At 42.0% G+C, this 19,425-nt stretch overlaps 2 protein-coding genes across 5 annotated transcripts in view; one reads left to right on the top strand and one right to left on the bottom strand.

The window, feature by feature from the left end:
- The first annotated feature begins 2,603 nt into the window (after positions 1–2,603).
- On the top strand, positions 2,604–4,255 carry LOC131191723 (pseudouridine-5'-phosphatase-like). The gene has a single exon (XM_058170149.1). It carries the CDS (start codon positions 2,868–2,870, stop codon positions 3,798–3,800), a length of 933 nt encoding a protein of 310 aa, XP_058026132.1. The 5' UTR covers positions 2,604–2,867; the 3' UTR covers positions 3,801–4,255.
- Positions 4,256–9,164: 4,909 nt separating this feature from the next.
- The window catches only part of MFSD5 (major facilitator superfamily domain containing 5), a 59,042-nt gene continuing 48,781 nt past the window's right edge, over positions 9,165–19,425 (bottom strand). For 3 of the 4 annotated variants that reach the window (XM_058166539.1, XM_058166541.1, XM_058166540.1), the window contains exon 2: positions 9,165–11,094. In XM_058166539.1, coding sequence (XP_058022522.1) covers positions 9,690–11,045 — 1,356 coding nt within the window. In that variant the 5' untranslated portion in view covers positions 11,046–11,094 and the 3' untranslated portion in view covers positions 9,165–9,689. Of the gene's footprint in view, positions 11,095–13,222; positions 13,346–19,425 lie in introns of those variants that run through there. The other variant, XM_058166538.1, reaches the window with a different exon arrangement.

The following is a 19,425-nucleotide window of genomic DNA, read 5'->3' as shown; positions in this document are numbered from 1 at the left end:
ATCGACAATAGCGGCCAATCACAAAAGCGGCAGCGTGGCTCCGCCCATTTTCCCCGCCCATTGCCTTCTGGGAATTCGCACGGGAGTCGCCGCGACAAGCCTTTAATTAACTTCAGGATGGCGCGTAGTGTTTGAATGCTAGTAATTCTTACCTCCGATTGCCATTCTTAAGTAGACCCACGATACACCCGCAGTCTAACTTATTTGGGTTTTCCTACCGTGTATGACTTGAGTAAATAGCTAATAATTTTGTTTTAAATACGTTTCTTTTTTACAAGCTGTTTGTCAAACTTTCCCTTAACATTTAGAATAGAATAGAATAGAATTTTTAAATGGCCAAGTGTGATTGGACACACAAGAAATTTGTCTTGGTGCATATGCTCTCAGTGTACATAAAAGAAAAGATACCTTCATCAAGGTACAACACTTACAACACTTAACTCCTTGTGTGTCCAATCACACTTGGCCAATAAAATTCTATTCTATTCTATTCTATTCTATTCTAATGATAGTCATAGGGTACAAATTTAACATTTAATGATACAACACTTAATGATAGTCATAGGCTACAATTAAGCATTTAATACTATATATATGTGTGTGTGTGTGTATATATATATATATATGTATACACACATACATACATACCATTAAGCATTTAATACTGTACAGTGCTTCTCAATCTTGGCAACTTTAAAATAAGCCCAGAATTCTGAGTGTTAATGTCCACACACCTTGCCAAGGTGAAGCACTGATTTAATGTATAAATATCTACACACACTTGAAACAAAGTCCCACTAAGTAAAATGGAGTACAGGTAGTCCTCGACTTACAACAGCTTGCTTAGTGACCACTCACTGAAAAAAGTGACTTATTGTGGTGGCTCCAGCCGCCCCCCCCCGCCTGGCCCCCTGCCAGAGAGTAACTCAGAGAGTGAGGGGGAAGGGCCGTCAGGGCTCCCTTCTGCAGGGCCGGCTTCCCTGGCTCAGCTCCAGGAGTCAGAGGCAGGCCAGGTGGAAGAAATAACGAGGCCTCTGTCTCCTGTATCTCCCCACCACCCACCCCGCCCCAGGCAATGCTCCCAGACCCAGCTGAGGACAATCAGTTCTGGTTGGACCCTAGGTTTCGTAGACAGGAGAGGCGGGAACAACAGAAGCAGGGGCGGGGCAGGCCTAGGAAGTGCTGAGTCACGGAGCCACACCCCACAGGGTATAAAAGCAGCAGGGGCTGCTATACTACTCCGTGGTGAACAAATCAATTGCTTAGAGAGAACTTGAGCTGAAGTACTGTTTGTTCCTGGTTGACTCACCGGCATCAAGAAAAGATAACAGAGAAACTTGGCAGACGCTCGCTAGTTTGCTGCCAGAGCTGATAGCTGCCGTGGACTGAATTGCCGGCTAATTAAGTCATCACTCGTGCCTCCCGGACTGAGGTGGAGGGGACAGAACACTTATGACCATTTTTCACATTTATGACCTTTGCAGCATCCCCATGATCATGTGATCAAAATTAAGATGCTTGGCAAATGGTTCATATTTATGACTGTTGCTGTGTCCTAGGATCATGTGATCCCCTTTTGAACCTTCTGACAAGCAAAGTAAATGGGGAAGCCAGATTCACTTAACAACCAGGTTACTAACTTATCAACTGCAGTGATTCACGTAACCACTGAAGCAAGAAAAGTCATATAATGGGGCAAAACTCACTTAACAAATGTCCCCTTAACAGAAATTTTGGGCTTGATTGATTGTGGTCTTACTCGCATTATCCTAAGACATGATCATAAACATGAACCCGTTGCCAAGCATCTTAATTTTGCTCACCTGATCATAGGGATGCTGCAAAATTTGTTAACTGTAAAAAATGGCCATAACTCACTTTTTTCAGTACCATTGTCACTAAATGAACTGTTAACTCAGTTGAGAACTACCTGTATATGGCATATATATGAGCCAGTTTGGTGTGACGGTGTGTTGGTCTAGAAACCAGAACGAGTTCTCATTATGCCTTGACTGAATGATTTTGGGCCAGTCACTGTCACAGGATGATTGTTGTGAGGAAAATAGGAGGGAGTATCATGTATGTTTGCCACCTTGAATTACTCATGAAGTAATAAATAAAGGCAGCATAAAAATCTAAATAAATAAAATGAGTCTATATAGTGAGAGCTCAATTTTGAATAAAACACAATACAGGTGGGTCCTCAACTTATAACCACAACTGAGCCCAAAATTTATGTTGTTAGGTGAAAATTTTGTTGTGAGTTTTGCCCTATTTTACGACTTTACTTGCCACATTTGTTAAATGAATCACTGCAGTTGTTAATTTAGTAATACGGTTGTTAGGTGAAACTGGCTTTCCCATTGACTTTGCTTGTCACAAAAGGTGATCACATAAATCCAGGACACTGTAACCATCATAAGTATGAACCAATTGTCAAGCATTTGAATGAAAACCACATGAACTTGGGGATGTTGCAATGGTCATAAGTATGGAAAATGGTCATGTCACTTTTTTCAGTGCCGTTTTAACTTCGGTCACTAAATGAACTGTTGTAAGTTGAGGACTACCTATACCAGTCTTTCCAACCCAGTGCCTTTCAAGTATGTTGAAAACTGCCTTCCACCACTCAAGCCAAGCATGGGAATTGCAATTTCTATTGCATCACATTGAGAAAGTCTGGGAATATCACACTGGATCCATTCAGACCAATTCGAGCAAGGGGCACGGCTCCATTCGATCTTCAGCCCGAGCTTGTAGCTTGTTAATTTAAATCTGCCCTCCCAAGCAAACGATTTAATCAATGCCTTTATTTTATTTTAACCAATTTCTGAGACCGCAGAGATTGATGCTCTTCTTTCCTACGAATGAATGGAACGTCTTTGCCGAAGAAGACGCGCGCGCTATACAAGTCCAACGACAATCTTCGCAAAGGCTCGAAACAGGCGGCCGAACCTCGAACGCTCCAGACACGAGGCGTCCATTACAGAAATGGGGAGAAATGGCATTGCGCAGGCGCAGTTTGTTTCCCGCGGTTTGCCTCGGCTGTTGGTTTTAGCAGGGAGGGGAGCGGGTCGTCGAGGGCTGGGGCCGCGATGGCTGCTTCCTCCGTCGGAGTGAAGCCGCTACAGCCCGTCACTCATGTCATCTTTGACCTGGATGGCACCCTCATAAACACCGAGGATATCTTCACCGCCATCATGACAGAATTCTGCAGCCGCTATGGGAAGACGTACACTTGGAAGGAAAGATCCCAGCTCATGGGGAGGAGAGAAGTGAACGCCCTGGAGATTCTCCGAAAGCTTTTCGACCTGCCCTTAACCGTCGAAGAAATCCTCCGCGAAATCGCCCCGAAGAAACGAGAACAATATCCCACCTCTGCCTTAATGCCCGGCGTGGAAAAGCTGGTCCGCCATCTGCACGGGCACAAGATCCCCATCGCCGTCGCCACCAGCTCCGTTCGCGATGCGTTCGAGATGAAAACGGAGCGACTGAAGCCCTTTTTCGGGTTGTTCCATCACATTGTGACGGGAGATGACCCCGAAGTTAAAAACGGCAAGCCGGAGCCCGATATATTTTTGGTTGCGGCCAAGAGGTTCGAACCGCCGGTAAGTCCGGCAAAGTGCCTCGTCTTCGAAGACGCCTCGACCGGGGTCAAAGCCGCCCTGGCTGCCGGCATGCAAGTGGTCATGATCCCCGACGGCGGTTTGCCAAGAGAACTGACGAAAGAAGCCACCCGTGTCCTACAATCAATGAATGATTTCAAGCCAGAAATGTTTGGCTTGCCGAAGTTTGATTGACATTTGCTAGCAGTTGATCTTACCGATTCAGATTTTCTGACCGGAGGACATTTCTTCCAGTATTAAAAGCATTCCAACAATTCCTAAGTGGTACTATAAAAGCATGCTCTCTATTCCTGGATAAGTCGCTTATTGCAATCCACCACTCCTAGGTGGAAAAAGATGAGTTGTATTTATTATTCCTATGTTGCTAACAAATACCCTGCCAAGGAATACACTGGTGCCTTGCATGGGAGTGTATGTAACTTACTCAGTAGCTTTCCATACAAAATAACACTTATCTTTGCTTGTGATTCATTACAACATTCGAAATTTCTAGCTGGGGAATGCTGCAATCTTGTCTCCAACTGATACCCTATCCTCCCAAAATAAGATGCAGTCAATCCACTTACTGCTCATGTTAATTTGATTCCAATACGATTAACCATGGTCTGTTAACTATAACATTGCATGAGTCACACACTTGCTTGGATTTACACAGTACTTCTGAATTCTATGCCATATTCTGTAATAAAAGTAACAGGAATCAATAGTTTTGGATTAGTGAAATTTAGGGGTGGGGAATAAATAGGCACTATTCCAAATGGCTCCATTGAAAGGTCATCTTTGTTAACAAAATAGCTGGTAAAATAGGCAGCACAAATTATTTATTTAATTAATTAATTAATTGGATTTTTATACTGCCCTTCTCCCGAAGGACTCAGGGCGGTTCACAGCCAGGTAAAATAGAACAAGAATAAATACAAGATAAAAATCATATTTTAAAAACTTATTAAATTGGCCCAAATTAAAATATTAAAACAATAAAATCCCAATTTAAAAACTAAAATCCTACGCCAGTCCTGCGCAAATAAATAGATATGTCTTAAGCTTGCGGCGAAAGGTTCGAAGGTCAGGAAGTTGGCGGAGTCCTGGGGGAAGTTCATTCCAGAGGGTGGGAGCCCCCACAGAGAAGGCCCTTCCCTTGGGGGTCGCCAGCCGACATTGCCTGGCGGACGGCACCCCAAGGAGTCCCTGTCTGTGAGAACGCACGGGTCGGTGGCAGTAGGCGGTCCCGTAAATTATAAATCTGCATTTTTGGACAATCACTACTGAGTAAACCTTTACAGGGAGGGAAGGGAAGAAAGTCCAAGGTAGTTGGAGCAGTGGTAGTAAAGGGGTGGAGAGAGTGAAAAAGGTAGATATAAGCATAGGAAGTGATAAATAGGTTATTTTTTTGTCTAGAATGTTCAGTTTTTCTGCTTAACGTATTTATTTGTATTGTCATCCGTCCACCCCTAAGTACTTATGGTTCAGTCCTTTGTCTCATGCATGATCTGTCCATCAGTTATTCCATCATAATCCCAAAGGTGGGACATAGACGGTCCCCCAACAGAAGTGGAGGAAGATGTTAATAGCCTCATTGGGGACTGCTTTGAAGACTTCAGAATTAGATTGTCCATACTTTAATTGACAACCTGCAAAAGAAGATGATTAAGATAGAAAGAAAAAGTGCTAGTGTATGTACATCCATTAAATGAAACAGAAGCAAAAGATTCAAAACAAAAAAAGTACTTATGGGTAAGTAACAGAATTTAGGCAGATATCTTAATTTACTAATTGTTTTATGCTGTAGTGCATGTGTAAATATTTAAATACCCTTTCACTAAAAAGTATTTAGATATTTTATAAAATAGCAGTTAACGTCAAAGCATTATGGTATTTTTAAAAATCTAGCTTGTTCATGTCTTTATTCTAAGAACAATGCCATCCTTCAACATTTGAATATTTTAATATATGAAAAATTACTATCATTAGAATACCTGAATGTCAAAGATCTTTAAGATGAGATTCTTTGAGATTCAGATTATCATAAGATTATCATAAAACTATCATGTTTTATGGTGTGAGAAATCTAGATATATTCAGTGATACTGTGGGTAGATCTAAGTTGATTTTTTCATTATAAAGAGAACAGTTATTTCAATATTTTCAAATGAAACAAGGTTTCAAATCTGCTACAAGAGAGGCAGAACAGATCTTGACTGCAATATTTTTCACTTTTGAATGTATGTTTTTAAGCCCACTTATTTACTGTACATTTTGAAATTGTGGAGTTCAAATGTCTACTGTTCCTTTAGGAAGCTGTGTCAAAGAAAGCAAAACAGTTGAGAGCTTCTTTAGTAGTGCTGAATAGAGCAGTTGCCTCTGTAAAAGGCAAGGAATGAACGAATTAGAGAAAGGGAGAGAGAGAGAGAGATCCCAACACTACTAACATGGGGTGATGATCTGTGGGTGTTAACGTTAATGCAAAACAAAAACCACTTGGCTGAAAGTGGCCTGACCAGTTTATCAAGTATTATTTTTCTCCCAACTCTATACATATTCATAAGTTGCTTGGCATATAGATAAAGTTAATTGGGTATATTAGAAAGACAGGCAATGTAAGTTATGTAAGATTCTGTTGAGATCATCTCCATATATTGTAGGACTTTCTCAAGGTACAAGTGGCGCAAAGGGTCAAACCAGAATGGTGACAACTAGCATGTTTACTGATTCTTATCAAAGCAGCTTTTCTATTGCAGTGTTGGTGCAATATTATCCATGACTAATGTAGTTACAATTTAGTTGGCCATATCATCTATCCATGACACTCAACCAAAAATTAACTGTTGTTTTGTATGAATACCCTAAGCCTCAAAAAGTCTAACCTAGGTTACAATTAATCAAACTTCATGAAAACACAGCTTCCAAGTGGCTTTGCAAAGTTTGTTCAGTAACTCTTACGTCTCTAAGAATATAATTATTACTCTGAGAGTTATAAACTACTACTGATTGTCTACTTATGATTAAGAATTATCCCAAGGCAACTGAATAGGAGACTATCTACTGGACAAGTAGGTAGTCACTGTTACGTTTTCTAGCTATGAAAGTGCCACAGATAACTAACTATACTGTAGTAGACAAAAGTTTTAACTTTTGTCTAGTTCTTGACAAAATTACCCCATCCATCTAAAGTAAATGATGAATGGCTCCTGATTTGGTAATAACTTGTTGAAAAACATGTTCTGGAGCCTTGTTATTACTGGGATCCATATAACAGAACCAAAGCTTTTTAAATGTTCTGCTGTAGAGTTGGAATTTGCTTATATAGGTATTCATCATCTTGAAATAATTCCAAGGGCTAATTTTTGACAAGCCTAATGAACCTAGAACAGTGGTGATGAACCTTTTACTTACCGAGTGCCAAACAGGTTTGTGCTTGCGTGTCCCATCTGTGCTAACATGTGGCTCCCCCATGTGCTGTGCGTGCAACCGTGCCATCTGGATATGCACAGCTTTTGCACGTGCCCCCACTGCACGCAAACACACTATATGCGCATGCGCACAGCTTTTGCGTTTGCATATCACCGTGCACTGCATGTGTAATCGCACCATCTATGCATGCATGTGATTTTCATGTGCGCAATGCATGCATGCAAACACAATCTGCACATGCATGTGCTGTGCACCAGTACTCATGCGCATGCGCAAATGCACGTGCATGCATAGGAGAGCTCCAAAGATCAGCTGGGTCCCCTGAATTGCGTGCATGCGTACCAGAGGCCCAAACACCAGCTGGGCGTGCCTGCATGTGCATCTACAGGTGAGTTGGGCGACAGCTCATGTGCCCGGAAAAATGGCTCTGCGTGCCACTTCTGGCACGCGTACCATAGGTTCGCGATCACAAACCTAGAATTTAGGTCGACAGTGCTGAGGAGCACTTTAGCCAAGTCAAGAATTCCCCACCTCATCTTAACTTTAGCTGTTCATATTGTCTGGTAGATACGGTAATTAATCTGTGATTAACAGTCTTCTGGCCTCTAGAACCTAAAACAGCTACCAAACGGAGCAACACTAAATCTTTACTTTTTTTTCTCCAACTTTATCTCTATCCCTTGTGAATAAAGACAATTGTCTCTTCCGCCTATTTTCACCCAAAAGAAATGTTTATAGCAACAATAATCTTAATTCCTCTTAAATTGCCGTTTGGATATTTCTATAATTTCCACACTTCAACTGAAAACCATTAAGTTCCTAACAGATATTTGATGAACTTTTTCCTGAATGGACTGAATTTTACTCCCAGGGTTCAAAAAATAATTTTGCAATTGGAAAGCAGCAGGAGGAACCCTGTTAAGAGTACAAAATACCAGGGATCTTATTCTCCATAACACATCCTGCCCACCTGTGTTCCATAGCACTTGTTTGTGGCACCTGCTGGCCCACCTGCATTCCATGCCTTCCCACAACATCCCCTGTCCCATGGCATTCTGCAGCCTATGCCCCTAGCACCATCCCACTCCCACCTGTTCCTATGTAATGATTTGCACTGTCCTTGAGGTTACAACAGTAACTAGGACTGTCAGGATTGCTGTTACTAAGCAATGTGATCACATGATGTCATGCTTTACAACATCATTTTGGGATCCTTGATGTGGTTATCCTGCAGACGTTCCATTAACTAATTAGGTAATATCATCAGCAGTAAATAGTAAAAATGCTAATTACTGTACTGTCTCAAGTGCTACCCATTAAAATATACCATACAGTATCTGTTAAAGCTGCTTCCATATTAGCATTATGTGTTATTAAGACACATTAGTAATGATCCTGAGAAAAGTAAATACATTTACTTCCCACGTAGATACAGCATGCAACTGTCAAGAACGACTTCGAACGAATGCAGAGAAGGGGCAATCTTTCTCTAAAGTAGCAGGTATTGCTTGCCTGTAGTTTTTGGTAAAAATAATTATTATTCAAAGGAACTTATTGGCTAAATGATACAAATCTACAAGCTAATGCAGAAACATTGTTGGTATCTAAATATTATAAAGTGCAGGGTTTCATAACTGCTACCGTATTTATTAGTGAAATGAATTCTGTGTAAATTTTCCAGATATGACTACAATTGCCATATACCTTTGCCATGGATCATGCTGAGATCAACAGGAGCAAATACTGGTTGCTGAATGCTGGGATAGACAATGAAACAAAATGTACTATAAAACAAAATCTCTAGGGCTATCAGTCTTTTTCCTTTTTGAGTCTCAGTATTTTTTTTTAAATTCTACTGTTCACAAATATGATTAAAATATTGACCAGATGCTTAATTTACACACTCTTTACCATAAACTGAAACAGAAATTAAAACAATGGGGAAAATAGGAATTTAGAACAACAGTGCTTTATCACTGCCATACTGGAAATTGTGAAACCAATATAAACGCGATAAAAACCTTGTGATGTCTAAATTTAGAATTTCAAAAAATTCCACCTTCATTTTGAAATATTTCACCAAGCCTGGCTATATACCGTCAAAATTAAAATTGACTCGAGATAAGCTTTATGTTTAATTTCAGTTTATTATTTTTTTTAAAAAGCAGAAGATCATAGAACGTGGCTGATACTGCTGATTATAGAATACAGCTGATCCGGCTACCAAGTTCAATACTGATATTGGACAAGCAGTCTATCAACTTCACTGTTGCTTTAAAAAAAAAAGAAAAAGAAACCCTGCTTTGTCTTGTAAGCCATTGTCTATCACCATCAATTCAGGATGAAGTAGTAGTCAGCAACCTCCACATTTGGCTAGCAGAAGCCAAGCAGCTACTGGAATTCAAACTCCCAAGGTGGGGGAAAAGGGAGAAAGGGGAAAAAGCTATGCTTGACATAGATGTAACCAAGTTCTTAATGTGGCCCATAATTGTTGAAAAGAAGAAAATTAGATGTGCATCCACTTCACTCCTCTGGTTATGTGGAAGACAGCCACATAGGACTTGGCAGATGCTCAGTGTTCTCCTTGCAGACTCCTTGGTTATATACAGTAATGGCTCTGTAACACATTATGGACAATTGGCATACTCTCAATCAGAGCTCAGGAGATGTCTCAGCCTGACTAGATGAACTGGGCAGCCTGAGCTCTGCATTGTTTCGGACAACAGTAAAGAGGCTTACAACAGCCAAGAGGGCCATTACCATCATGACAGAGCAGATGGTGAACATATTCCTGGTGCCTGTCTTATAATCACTATCATGGAGGATGAGTAGCCCAAGGCAAGCCAGTAGGTTCAATGGCACACGGAACCAATGCATCACACCTGCCTGATCCTTCTCAGGAATCACTTTTTGCCTGAGAAAACCCATGGAAGGGAAGTAGAGCCCACATGAGAGCTCAATGAGGAGGAAGGCCAAGAAGGACTCCGAGGGGTTCTCTTGCCCAGGATTGGTTGAGAAAGTCAGCATGAAGAGTGAAAAAAACACCATTAGGACTGAAAGAGACAGGATGTGCATGGGCTGGAGGTGATATTTCTTGGACGTGGCCACACGGTAGAGTGAGGATCCAACCATGCTGGCAGCCATGAAACTGGAGAAGACAATACCTAGAGGTGGGTTGTAGGGATCCAGGACTGGAGTCCAGAGGAAGATGAAGATATAGATGACACTTTCAAATAAGGCCTGAATAGTCCCCAAAAGCAGGACACGGCGATCGGAGAGAAGGCATTTCAAGCCATCAGTGCAAGTTCTGGACAGTGCCCTCTTCTTTCCATAATTCTCATCCCAATTCTTCATAACCAAGGTACCAGCCAACACAAGAAAGGGAATAGAGACCATGAAGGGAGCTACTGGGCCAAATCCCAACCATTCAGCAAAGATATTGGCTACTACACCAGCTCCAATAGCAATTATACTATTCCAGAAGGCAGCCTTGGAGAAGGTGGCAGGAATCCACTCGGCTGGGAAATCGTGGCGCTCCACATGCTCATGCACGTACCATGCCTCAAAGGCAGAGAACAGGAGAGCAGTGGACAGCCCTCCTAATATTCTTCCTACAATTAGAACAAAATAATCCCAGGAGAGCTTTGTGAGGCAGCAGACAGAGTAAGTCAAGGAGAAGAGGATGCAAGACTTTTTTCGGCCCAAGCGGTCAACCAAGGAATTGGAAACCAGTCCAAACAACACACTTGAGGCAAAGCCACAAACATAAATAATGGTGATCTGGGCCTCCAAGAAGTTATAATGCTGGTAGAGTTTGTAAAGATAAGGTCCTTGCAACCAATCGGCTGTGAGAGCCAAGAAATAGACTTGATAATAATCTAGCTGGAACCGCAAGAAGGCTGGGTTGGAGCAAGACCTGCTGGTGAGCCTGGAGCGGCAGGCAGAGAACTCCAAGCCCAAACATATCAGTAGGAGCAAAGCAAAAGCGACATAGGCAGCAATCAGCATGGTGCTTCAAATCATCCTGTGCATCTCTGGAGATCTATTCCCAGCACAGCTGAAAGAGAAAAAGAAAGAGACATTCAAGGGACATTTAAAACAGGTAAATATTTAAAAAAAAACATGTTGCTAAATAAAGCCAAGGCTCATTTTAATCCAGCGTTTTATTTCTCATAATGGCCAAACAAGTTCCTCTGCAAACCTCACAAGCTGGAGAAGGGAGACTTGCCCTTCTCCTGGCATTCCTTCCTGCAATTAATATTTATAAGCATGCTACTTTTAATCTAGAGATAGTATTTAGACTTCAAGATTAATGGCCCTCGAGAGACCCATCTTTCACCAAGCGATCCAATCCCTTTCAAAGCCACCCAAGCCTTCACCAAATCATGTGATAAGTAATTCTAAGCACTTTATGTTATTCTAAATCTCCTTCCAGTAGCTTTACTGACTCATCTCAGTATTTTGAGAGGTTTTTTTTCTTTTGCTCCCATTCATTTTCGCTATATTTTTCACAATTTGGTGAAAAGGAAGCTTTTCTGAAGACTTGGAAGAGACTGGTAATCCACTCCTGTTTTTGAAACGTTTGTCCTCCAAATATTTGCACATTTAGAGCACACTGTTATATATCTTTGTGTTGAGTTGTAACAGTTCTGTTCATAATTTCCAATCACAGGAGCAAAACAGATCAGTTAAATAAAAGGTAAAGGCTACTTGAAGTTGAATAATATTTGATGACTACATGGATTACATTTAATAAATCCACTTCCAAGCATAGCCTTCATATCTACAATTTCTTACTAACCAAGTCTCATCTTGCTTAGCTTTTTTTAAGGATCTACTGTACATTAAAATGTGGCACACCAAAAGATTAGCCTCAAAATGAGGTTCGGCTAGAAAGAAAAATGCTGTCAAACTAATATGAAGAAATCATCACGCATCTGCCAAGAATTGCCATGGAAAGGAAAGTGTGTATGACATTGAGGTTACTAGCGGATATTACTAAAACACTCCTTATGTTGTTTCAGCGCTTCCTACATGAACAGTGGAAAACAAGATCTACCAGCTGGACAAGCCAGCTCTCTTCCCCCACCGGTTTGGTAAGATAATTCATTGGATTGCAATACTGTCTCCTGAAGAGTTTACTGAGGCTATGATTAGGATGTCTCAAATAAAACTATAGCAGAGAAGGAAATGTTAAAACCTTAAACTACTAAAGTTTAAGGTAACATAATTTCAGCAATCTTGAAACACAATTTCTGCACCAAACTCACTACAATGCAGGACTTCATTTTTAGCTGCCTTGCTAAACTCCAAATAATACTTCTATTAATTGCCGTTATTAATAAAAACCTCAAGATTTAGGCATAAATAACACCCAGGAGGGCATCCTTGGGTTTTGCAATGAGTTTTTAAAAAGAAGGGCTGGCTACAATTTTATTAACTATAAACTATATTAACATTTTACTTTCTGGGGAAAAAAATTCTAATATTAAAACAGGAAATTATTGCTTGCAGAAACCCACCCTGTTGAATGACACGATTCAACACTATACAATTCTAAAATCACAATCTAAAATACAGATTTATACTATATTGAAAGGAGGAATTTCAATACGTGTTGCCCAACAAAGACAACTCAGCAAAATAACAAGTTTGCCTGTCAGAAAAGAAAGAAATACAGTATTTGATACATCCATGCCGGAGTGTCCAAAATCTGCAAAGGGATTGTACAGTTAGGAATGAAGGAAAGGATCTTCCCCAACTGTATTGTCATTATAACTATCCCCCAGAGAAATACCCTCGCCATTTAAATCAATATCCAATACAGATCGTGAGAAATCAACATGTTCTTTCCACTTCTAAGTCTTACTTCTCCTACTGTAAGCCTTCCCATCCACCCACCCCGCTCCAGATCAAAGATCTTCCAGGTACGTTTGAACTACTACACCATTCCCAAGACCCAGGTAGCGTTGCCACCAGTTAGGAATATAGGAAACTCGCATCTGGAGGGCATTAAGTTAGTCCTGCCCCAAACCAATGCGCCTCTTTCCCTCCCTACTCAGTTTCCACCACCCTTTCCCTTTCCCTTTCCCGTTCCCTTTCCCCTTTAGGAACCTTCCATAGCAGGCCTCCCTGCATTTGACACGGGTGCTTTAAAAACACGCATCTTCCCCCATAAAACCCACCTGCCCGACTCGCGCGAACAGCTCAGCGCCGTCTCCAGCCTAGCCGAGCGCACGCTGCACTTCCGGTTCCGCCTGGAGTGGTGGACCGCGCAACAGGCCTACGCCAGGAGCTGCCATCCTGGTTGGTCACGTGACAAAAGCCTGCCAGTCAACGCTGCTGGAGCCTGGAGGGGGGAGACTGTCGTATGCAGCCGGGAAAGAGCGGCGCCCATTGGTGCACGTTTTCCATGGGTTTTTTTTTTTTAAACTTGAGGGGAAACCCCCTCCAGGTCATGTTTTGTTGCGATTTCAGTTATCTCAACGCTGAGGAGGGGGGAATCTCAGCGCTTTTGGCTGGGTGCGGGGTGGTGGTGGTGGTGGGACAGTTGGAGTTGAAAGAATTGCAAATATTTTCTACTTATGTGCTCACTTGTTTCTCTAGAACAGTGTTTCTCAAGCTTGCCAAATTTAAGTGTGGTGGACTGCAACTCCCAGAATTCCCCACCCAGCAACCTGGCTAGGGAATTCTGGGAGTTCTGCTGCCCATGTCTCAAACTTGCTACTCTGATAAGCCCAAGACAATATGTACAGTTTATGTCCTCAGTGAATGGTACTGAGCACAGAAAAGTGTGTCACGCTGTTACCTTCCCACCAAAGGTGGTCCCTATTTTTTCTACTTGCATTTTTATGTGCTATCGAAACTACTAGGTTGGCAGAAGCTGGGACAAGTAATGGGGGCTCACCCCGTTACACGGCAGCACTAGGGATTCGAACCGCTGAGCTGCCAACCTTTCAATTGACAAGCTCAGCGTCCTCGCCCCTGAGCCATCGCGTCCCTCAAATTTTAGCTACAAGTAGCTTTTTTTTTTTGTATAAGAAAGGAGTGGTTGAATATGGGCTTTTATTACAGGATAAAGATATCACTTCCTCTCATTTTCAGAGTTGCTCTTTCTCTACTGAAGTGACTTTCTCTTTTCAGAGTTATTAATGTACTGCATTTTAAAATGAATCAGAAGCATGAATGTAGTAATAAAGCCATACACGAAGTAAATATGAAATTGAATTATGTCCAGAATAGGTATAGGTAATGTGATATCTATAGATCCATTATTGCAATTCACATTTCATGTATATCAGGCCCAGTGGGGATTTGGCAATTTGTAATTTAATCTTTCATTGTAGTTATATTAAAAGTATACAATAATTTTGAAAAATTTGAGATTTTACAGTATAGGTATCCTTGACTTATAACCATTTGTTTAACACGAATGAAGGTGAATATAGGTGTCCCAGGATAATGTTGCAGGATCCAATCTGGGTCGATCACCGGAACCAGAAATTTTTCTTCCGAGCTTGAGGACTCGTGCTGGAGCCCATCTTCAGGGAATATCTCTCCAGCAGATTGTGTGCTTTGGGCTGTTCTTTATATGGTACCTATTGTATGTGGCTTTTAAAGTTTATTTTATTTATTTATTTATTTTGTCACAACAGTATATATAAGCATAAGCATGAAACAACAATACAATATATAAGCATATATATAAGCATAAGTATGTAATAATTATATTAATTGGATATAATGAAAGAAAACAATAGGACAGGAATGGTAGACACGTTTGTGCTCGCCCCTTATAGACCTCTTAGGAATGGGGTAGTAGACTGTTTTTGGTTAAAGCTTTGGGGATTTTGGGAAGAGACCACAGAGTCAGGTAGTGTGTTCCAAATATTAATAACTCTGTTACTGAAGTCATATTTTCTGCAATCAAGATTGGAGCGGTTCACATTAAGTTTAAATCTATTGTGTGCTCGTGTGTTGTTGCAATTGAAGCTGAAGTAGTCTTCAACAGGAAGGACATTGTAATGGATGATTCTATGAGTTAAACTCAGGTCATGTCGAAGGCGGTGGAGTTCTAAGTTTTCTAAACCCAGGATTTCAAGTCTGGTGGCATAAGGTATTTTGTTGTATTCAGAGGACTGGAGAACTCTTCTTGTAAAATATTTCTGGACACGCTCAATTGTATTAATGTCCGAAATGAGGTATGGGTTCCAGACAGACGAGCTGTAATCAAGAATTGGTCTAGCAAATGTTTTATATGCTCTGGTTAGTAGTGTAATGTTTCTGGAGAAGAAGCTATGCAAGATTAGGTTTATAACTCTTAAAGCCTTTTTTGTGATGTAGTTGCAGTGGGCTTTGGCACTTAGATCATTTGATATGAAAACTCCAAGGTCTTTAACAGGGTGGGGGTCATCTATAAGGTAATGTCCATCGAGCTTGTATTTAGCGTTTAGATTCTTTTTTCCAATGTGTAAAACAGAGCATTTGCTGGTTGAGATTTGGAGTTGCCAAGTTTTTGACCATTCTGACACAAAGTCAAGGTCTTTTTGAAGGGTAGCTGTATTGGTGGTGGTGTTAAATATTTTGACATCATCAGCAAAGAGAACACAATTACTTATTATATGGTCACAGAGATCATTAATGTATAATATGAAGAGTGTTGGTCCAAGAACACTGCCTTGGGGAACGCCGCTATTGACAGGAACAGGATTTGATAGAGCACTGCCAATTTTGACCACTTGTCTGTTTGACAGGAAAGCTGTTATCCAATTGTGGAGGGGTCCTGAGATTCCGTAGGATTTTAGTTTTAGGAGAAGTTTATCATGTACCACTGAGTCAAAAGCTTTGCAGAAGTCTATGTAAATTGTATCTATTGCTTTGTTTTGATCAAGATTAGTAGTCCATATGTTTTTGCAGTGAAGAAGTTGTAAATTACATGATAATTTTTTTCTGAAACCAAATTGTTTATTAGAGAGTAGGTTGTTTGTTTCTAGGTGGAGGGTAATGGATTGGTTGATGATAGATTCCATTACTTTACGGTGACGCAGCATAGAGAGATTGATCTGTAATTTTCAACTAGGCTGGGGTCTCCTTTTTTGAAGACAGGGATGACTGTGGTAAGTGACCAAGTTTAGGAAGGGATCTGGTCGTGAAAGCTTTTTAAAGATTATGCTTAGGGGTTCTGCTATATTAGTGGAAAGCTTTTTTAAGAAGTATGCACATAGTCCATCAGGTCCAATAGATAGGGATGGTTTCAGTTTCCAAAGAGCTTTTTCAACATTATCTTCTATGAAATCTATTTGTGTTAGGTCGTTGTACTCATTGTTGGTACGATAGGGGAATCTCGGGTATGAGCCATTACTGTTAACAAAGACTGAGCCAAAGAATGTGTTAAGAGATGTTTGCTTTAGCTGTTTCATCATTATATTCTTTGCCGTTAGACTCTTTTAGTGGTGGGATGGATCAATGGTTAATTGGGGTTAATTAAATTGGTTAATTTAATTGATTAAATGGTTAATCAATGGTTAATTGGGGTGTTGATGTCTGGCTGCTATTGTTAATTGTTTCCTGCTTGTGCTACCAAGCTCTTGTATTTTAAGTGCTTGATAAGCCTGTGATAGGTCCTCTCTCTCGTTGACTGACAAGAGGCCTGTTTCCCAGGCTTCAATCACTTCCTTGGCTGCTTTTGTCCCTGCTTGTTCAACAGTATTAGTAGCTGCAAAATTCCAAAATGTTTTTGATGTACAGCAGAATATGCCATTTGATTGGTTTTGTACCTTGTTTCTTCCTTTCTCTCCCCACTGTGGTGCGTAGACATCTTGTAACAAATGATTGCTGTACATCAAAAACTTCGGAAGCTGTAGAACACAGCTTCTGGGATCTGCAAGTGGGCATTGCACATCGCCCTGAGGCCACTATATGATGACAAATTATTCATTGTAAAAATCACTCGCAGGTAGGGAATACTTCCAATGTAATCTACCGGATCCCCTTCATGGATTGTTCCTGTGATTATGTAGGACAGATGGGGAGGAAGCTATCCACCAGATTGCAAGAACACAAGCTAATGGTCAGATGGGGATATCTGAACTCGTTGGTAGCCTCACACTACAATGAACAAGGATATACATTCAATTATGCAGCTACTAAGATTGTTGGCGAGCAGGCACAAAAACAACCAGGGAAGTGATTGAAGCCTGGGAAACAGGCCCGTCATTCAACAGGAGTGTTGATCTATCACCAGCTTATCAAGTACATAAGAGGTGAGGGCTTGGCAGCAGAAGGAGACAATAACCAATGACATAATAGCCAGCCAGCAACACCCTGATCCAGCAGGTTCTGACGGGTTCTGGAGAACCGGTAGCGGAAATTTTGAGTAGTTCGGAGAACCGGCAAATACCATCTCTGGCTGGCCCCAGGGTGAGGTGGGAATGGATATTTTGCAGTATCCTTCCCCTGCCACGCCCACCAAGCCACCCCCACCAAACCACACCACTCCCACCAAGCCATGCCCACAGAACCAGTAGTAAAAAAAATTGAATTCCATCACTGCCCCAATCACATCAGAAAAGTCACATACAACAGGCACCATATACAGAACAACCCAAAGCACACACTCTGCTAGACTAGAGAGAAGTCCTCTGAAGATGAACTCCATCTTTCCATCTTGGAAGACAAAACCTCTGGTTTCCATGACTGACCCAGATTGGATCCTGCATTTCTTTAGAGTTTGAAATTACAATAGTATTGAAAAAAGGGATTTATGACCAGTCCTCTAGCTTATGAGACCTAATGGCACAGTGGTTAGAATTCAATCTTGTACAGTGGGCTGACTCTGCCCACAGTTCGATCCTGACCGACTCAAGGCTGACCCAGCTTTCCATCTAAGTGCTATTGCTGTTGCTATTAAAAGAGCCACAGTGGCACAGTGGCTGGACTGCAGTATTGCAGGCTAATTCTGCTGACTGCCAGCTGCCTGCAATTTGGCAGATTGAATCTCACCAGGCTCAAGGTGGACTCAGCCTTCCATCCTTCCAGGTGGGTGAAATGAGGACCCAGATTGTTGGGGGCAATAGGCTGACTCTGTAAACTGCTTAGAGAGGGCGGTAAAGTAGTATATACGTAAGTGCTATTGCTATTATGACTGTTGGAGCATCCTCACGATCATGTGATCATAATTTGGGTGCTTGGCAACCAGCCATGTATTTATGATGATTGCAGTGTTTCAGGGTCATATGATCATCATTTGTGACATTTCCAGCCAGCTTACAACAAACAAAATCAATGGGGGAATTTGTATTCACTTAATCACAGCCTGATTCACTTAATAACTGCCATGTTAAGCAAATAACAACTGTGGCAAAAAAGGTAAAATGAGACATGACTCACTTACCAAGAGAAATTCTGGTCCCAATTGTGGCCGTAAGTCAAGGACTGCCTCTTACTGGATGTGCAGTGCAATTCACATGTTTCAGTTGGGCAGTCCTTTGCTTGCCCAAGAGATTGATGCAAGTAACCCGTCGGGGAGGGGTCCAGTTCCTGTGTCTGCTCGTGGCATTATTTCATCTGGTCCGAAGGTAGGGGGAGGGGTATGTTCCTGGTTGTGAGGGTCGTTCCATCTGTACGGTAAGTGGGAGGGGCAGATATGGCGGAAGGGAGGGGCCGTATCGATTCCCGGGGGCACGTGCTCGCTGGCTAAAAGCGATTGCGTGCTCCGGCCCCTCAGACTTTTCCCGTTCCCCGGGCGGCCAGGATCCTCAGAGCTTGGGCTTTCGGTTGATGCTGTGCAATGCACGGTCCGTGGTTAACAAAGCCCCCCTGATTTGTGATCTTAGACGGGGTGGGGTCCGCGGACCTTATGGGCATTACGGAGACCTGGTTGGGCACGGAAGGGGGCGTTCCCCTTGTCGAACTGTGCCCTCCGGGTTTCCGAGCATTCCATCAACCGAGGGCCCAAGGTAGGGGTGGGAGGGGTGGCGGTTGTTATTAGGGAAAGTCTAGAGCCGAGGGAGTCCACTGTGCCTCAGATAGCCGGTTGTGAATCCCTCTTTGTGAGGTGGGGTCATAGGGGTCAGATGGGCTTGTTGATCACGTACCTGGCTCCTTGCTGCGTGACTACAGCCCTGCCCGAGCTGTTGGAGGTGCTTGCCGGGGTGGCGGTTGAGACCCCCAGACTTTTGGTCACGGGGGATTTCAACTTGCCATCGACTGGCTTGTCATCGACGGCGGCTTAGGAGTTCAAGGCCTCCATGACGGCCTTGGACCTGATACAAGTAGTTGATGGCCCTACTCACATTGGGGGAGGCACACTGGATCTGATTTATATCTCTGGACAGTGGTTAAATGATCTGGAGTTAGGAGATTTAGTGACAGAGCCTTTGTCATGGTC

The sequence above is a fragment of the Ahaetulla prasina genome, chromosome 2, assembly GCF_028640845.1.
Source record: "Ahaetulla prasina isolate Xishuangbanna chromosome 2, ASM2864084v1, whole genome shotgun sequence".
Taxonomy (NCBI): domain Eukaryota; kingdom Metazoa; phylum Chordata; class Lepidosauria; order Squamata; family Colubridae; genus Ahaetulla; species Ahaetulla prasina.
The sequence above is the reverse complement of the archived record's forward strand: the minus strand, read 5'-3'. Positions and strand labels throughout refer to the sequence as shown.

Bases quoted from the DNA above. Each gene is read 5' to 3' on its own strand.
- LOC131191723 (XM_058170149.1), top strand. From the start codon at position 2,868: ATGAATGGAACGTCTTTGCCGAAGAAGACGCGCGCGCTATACAAGTCC.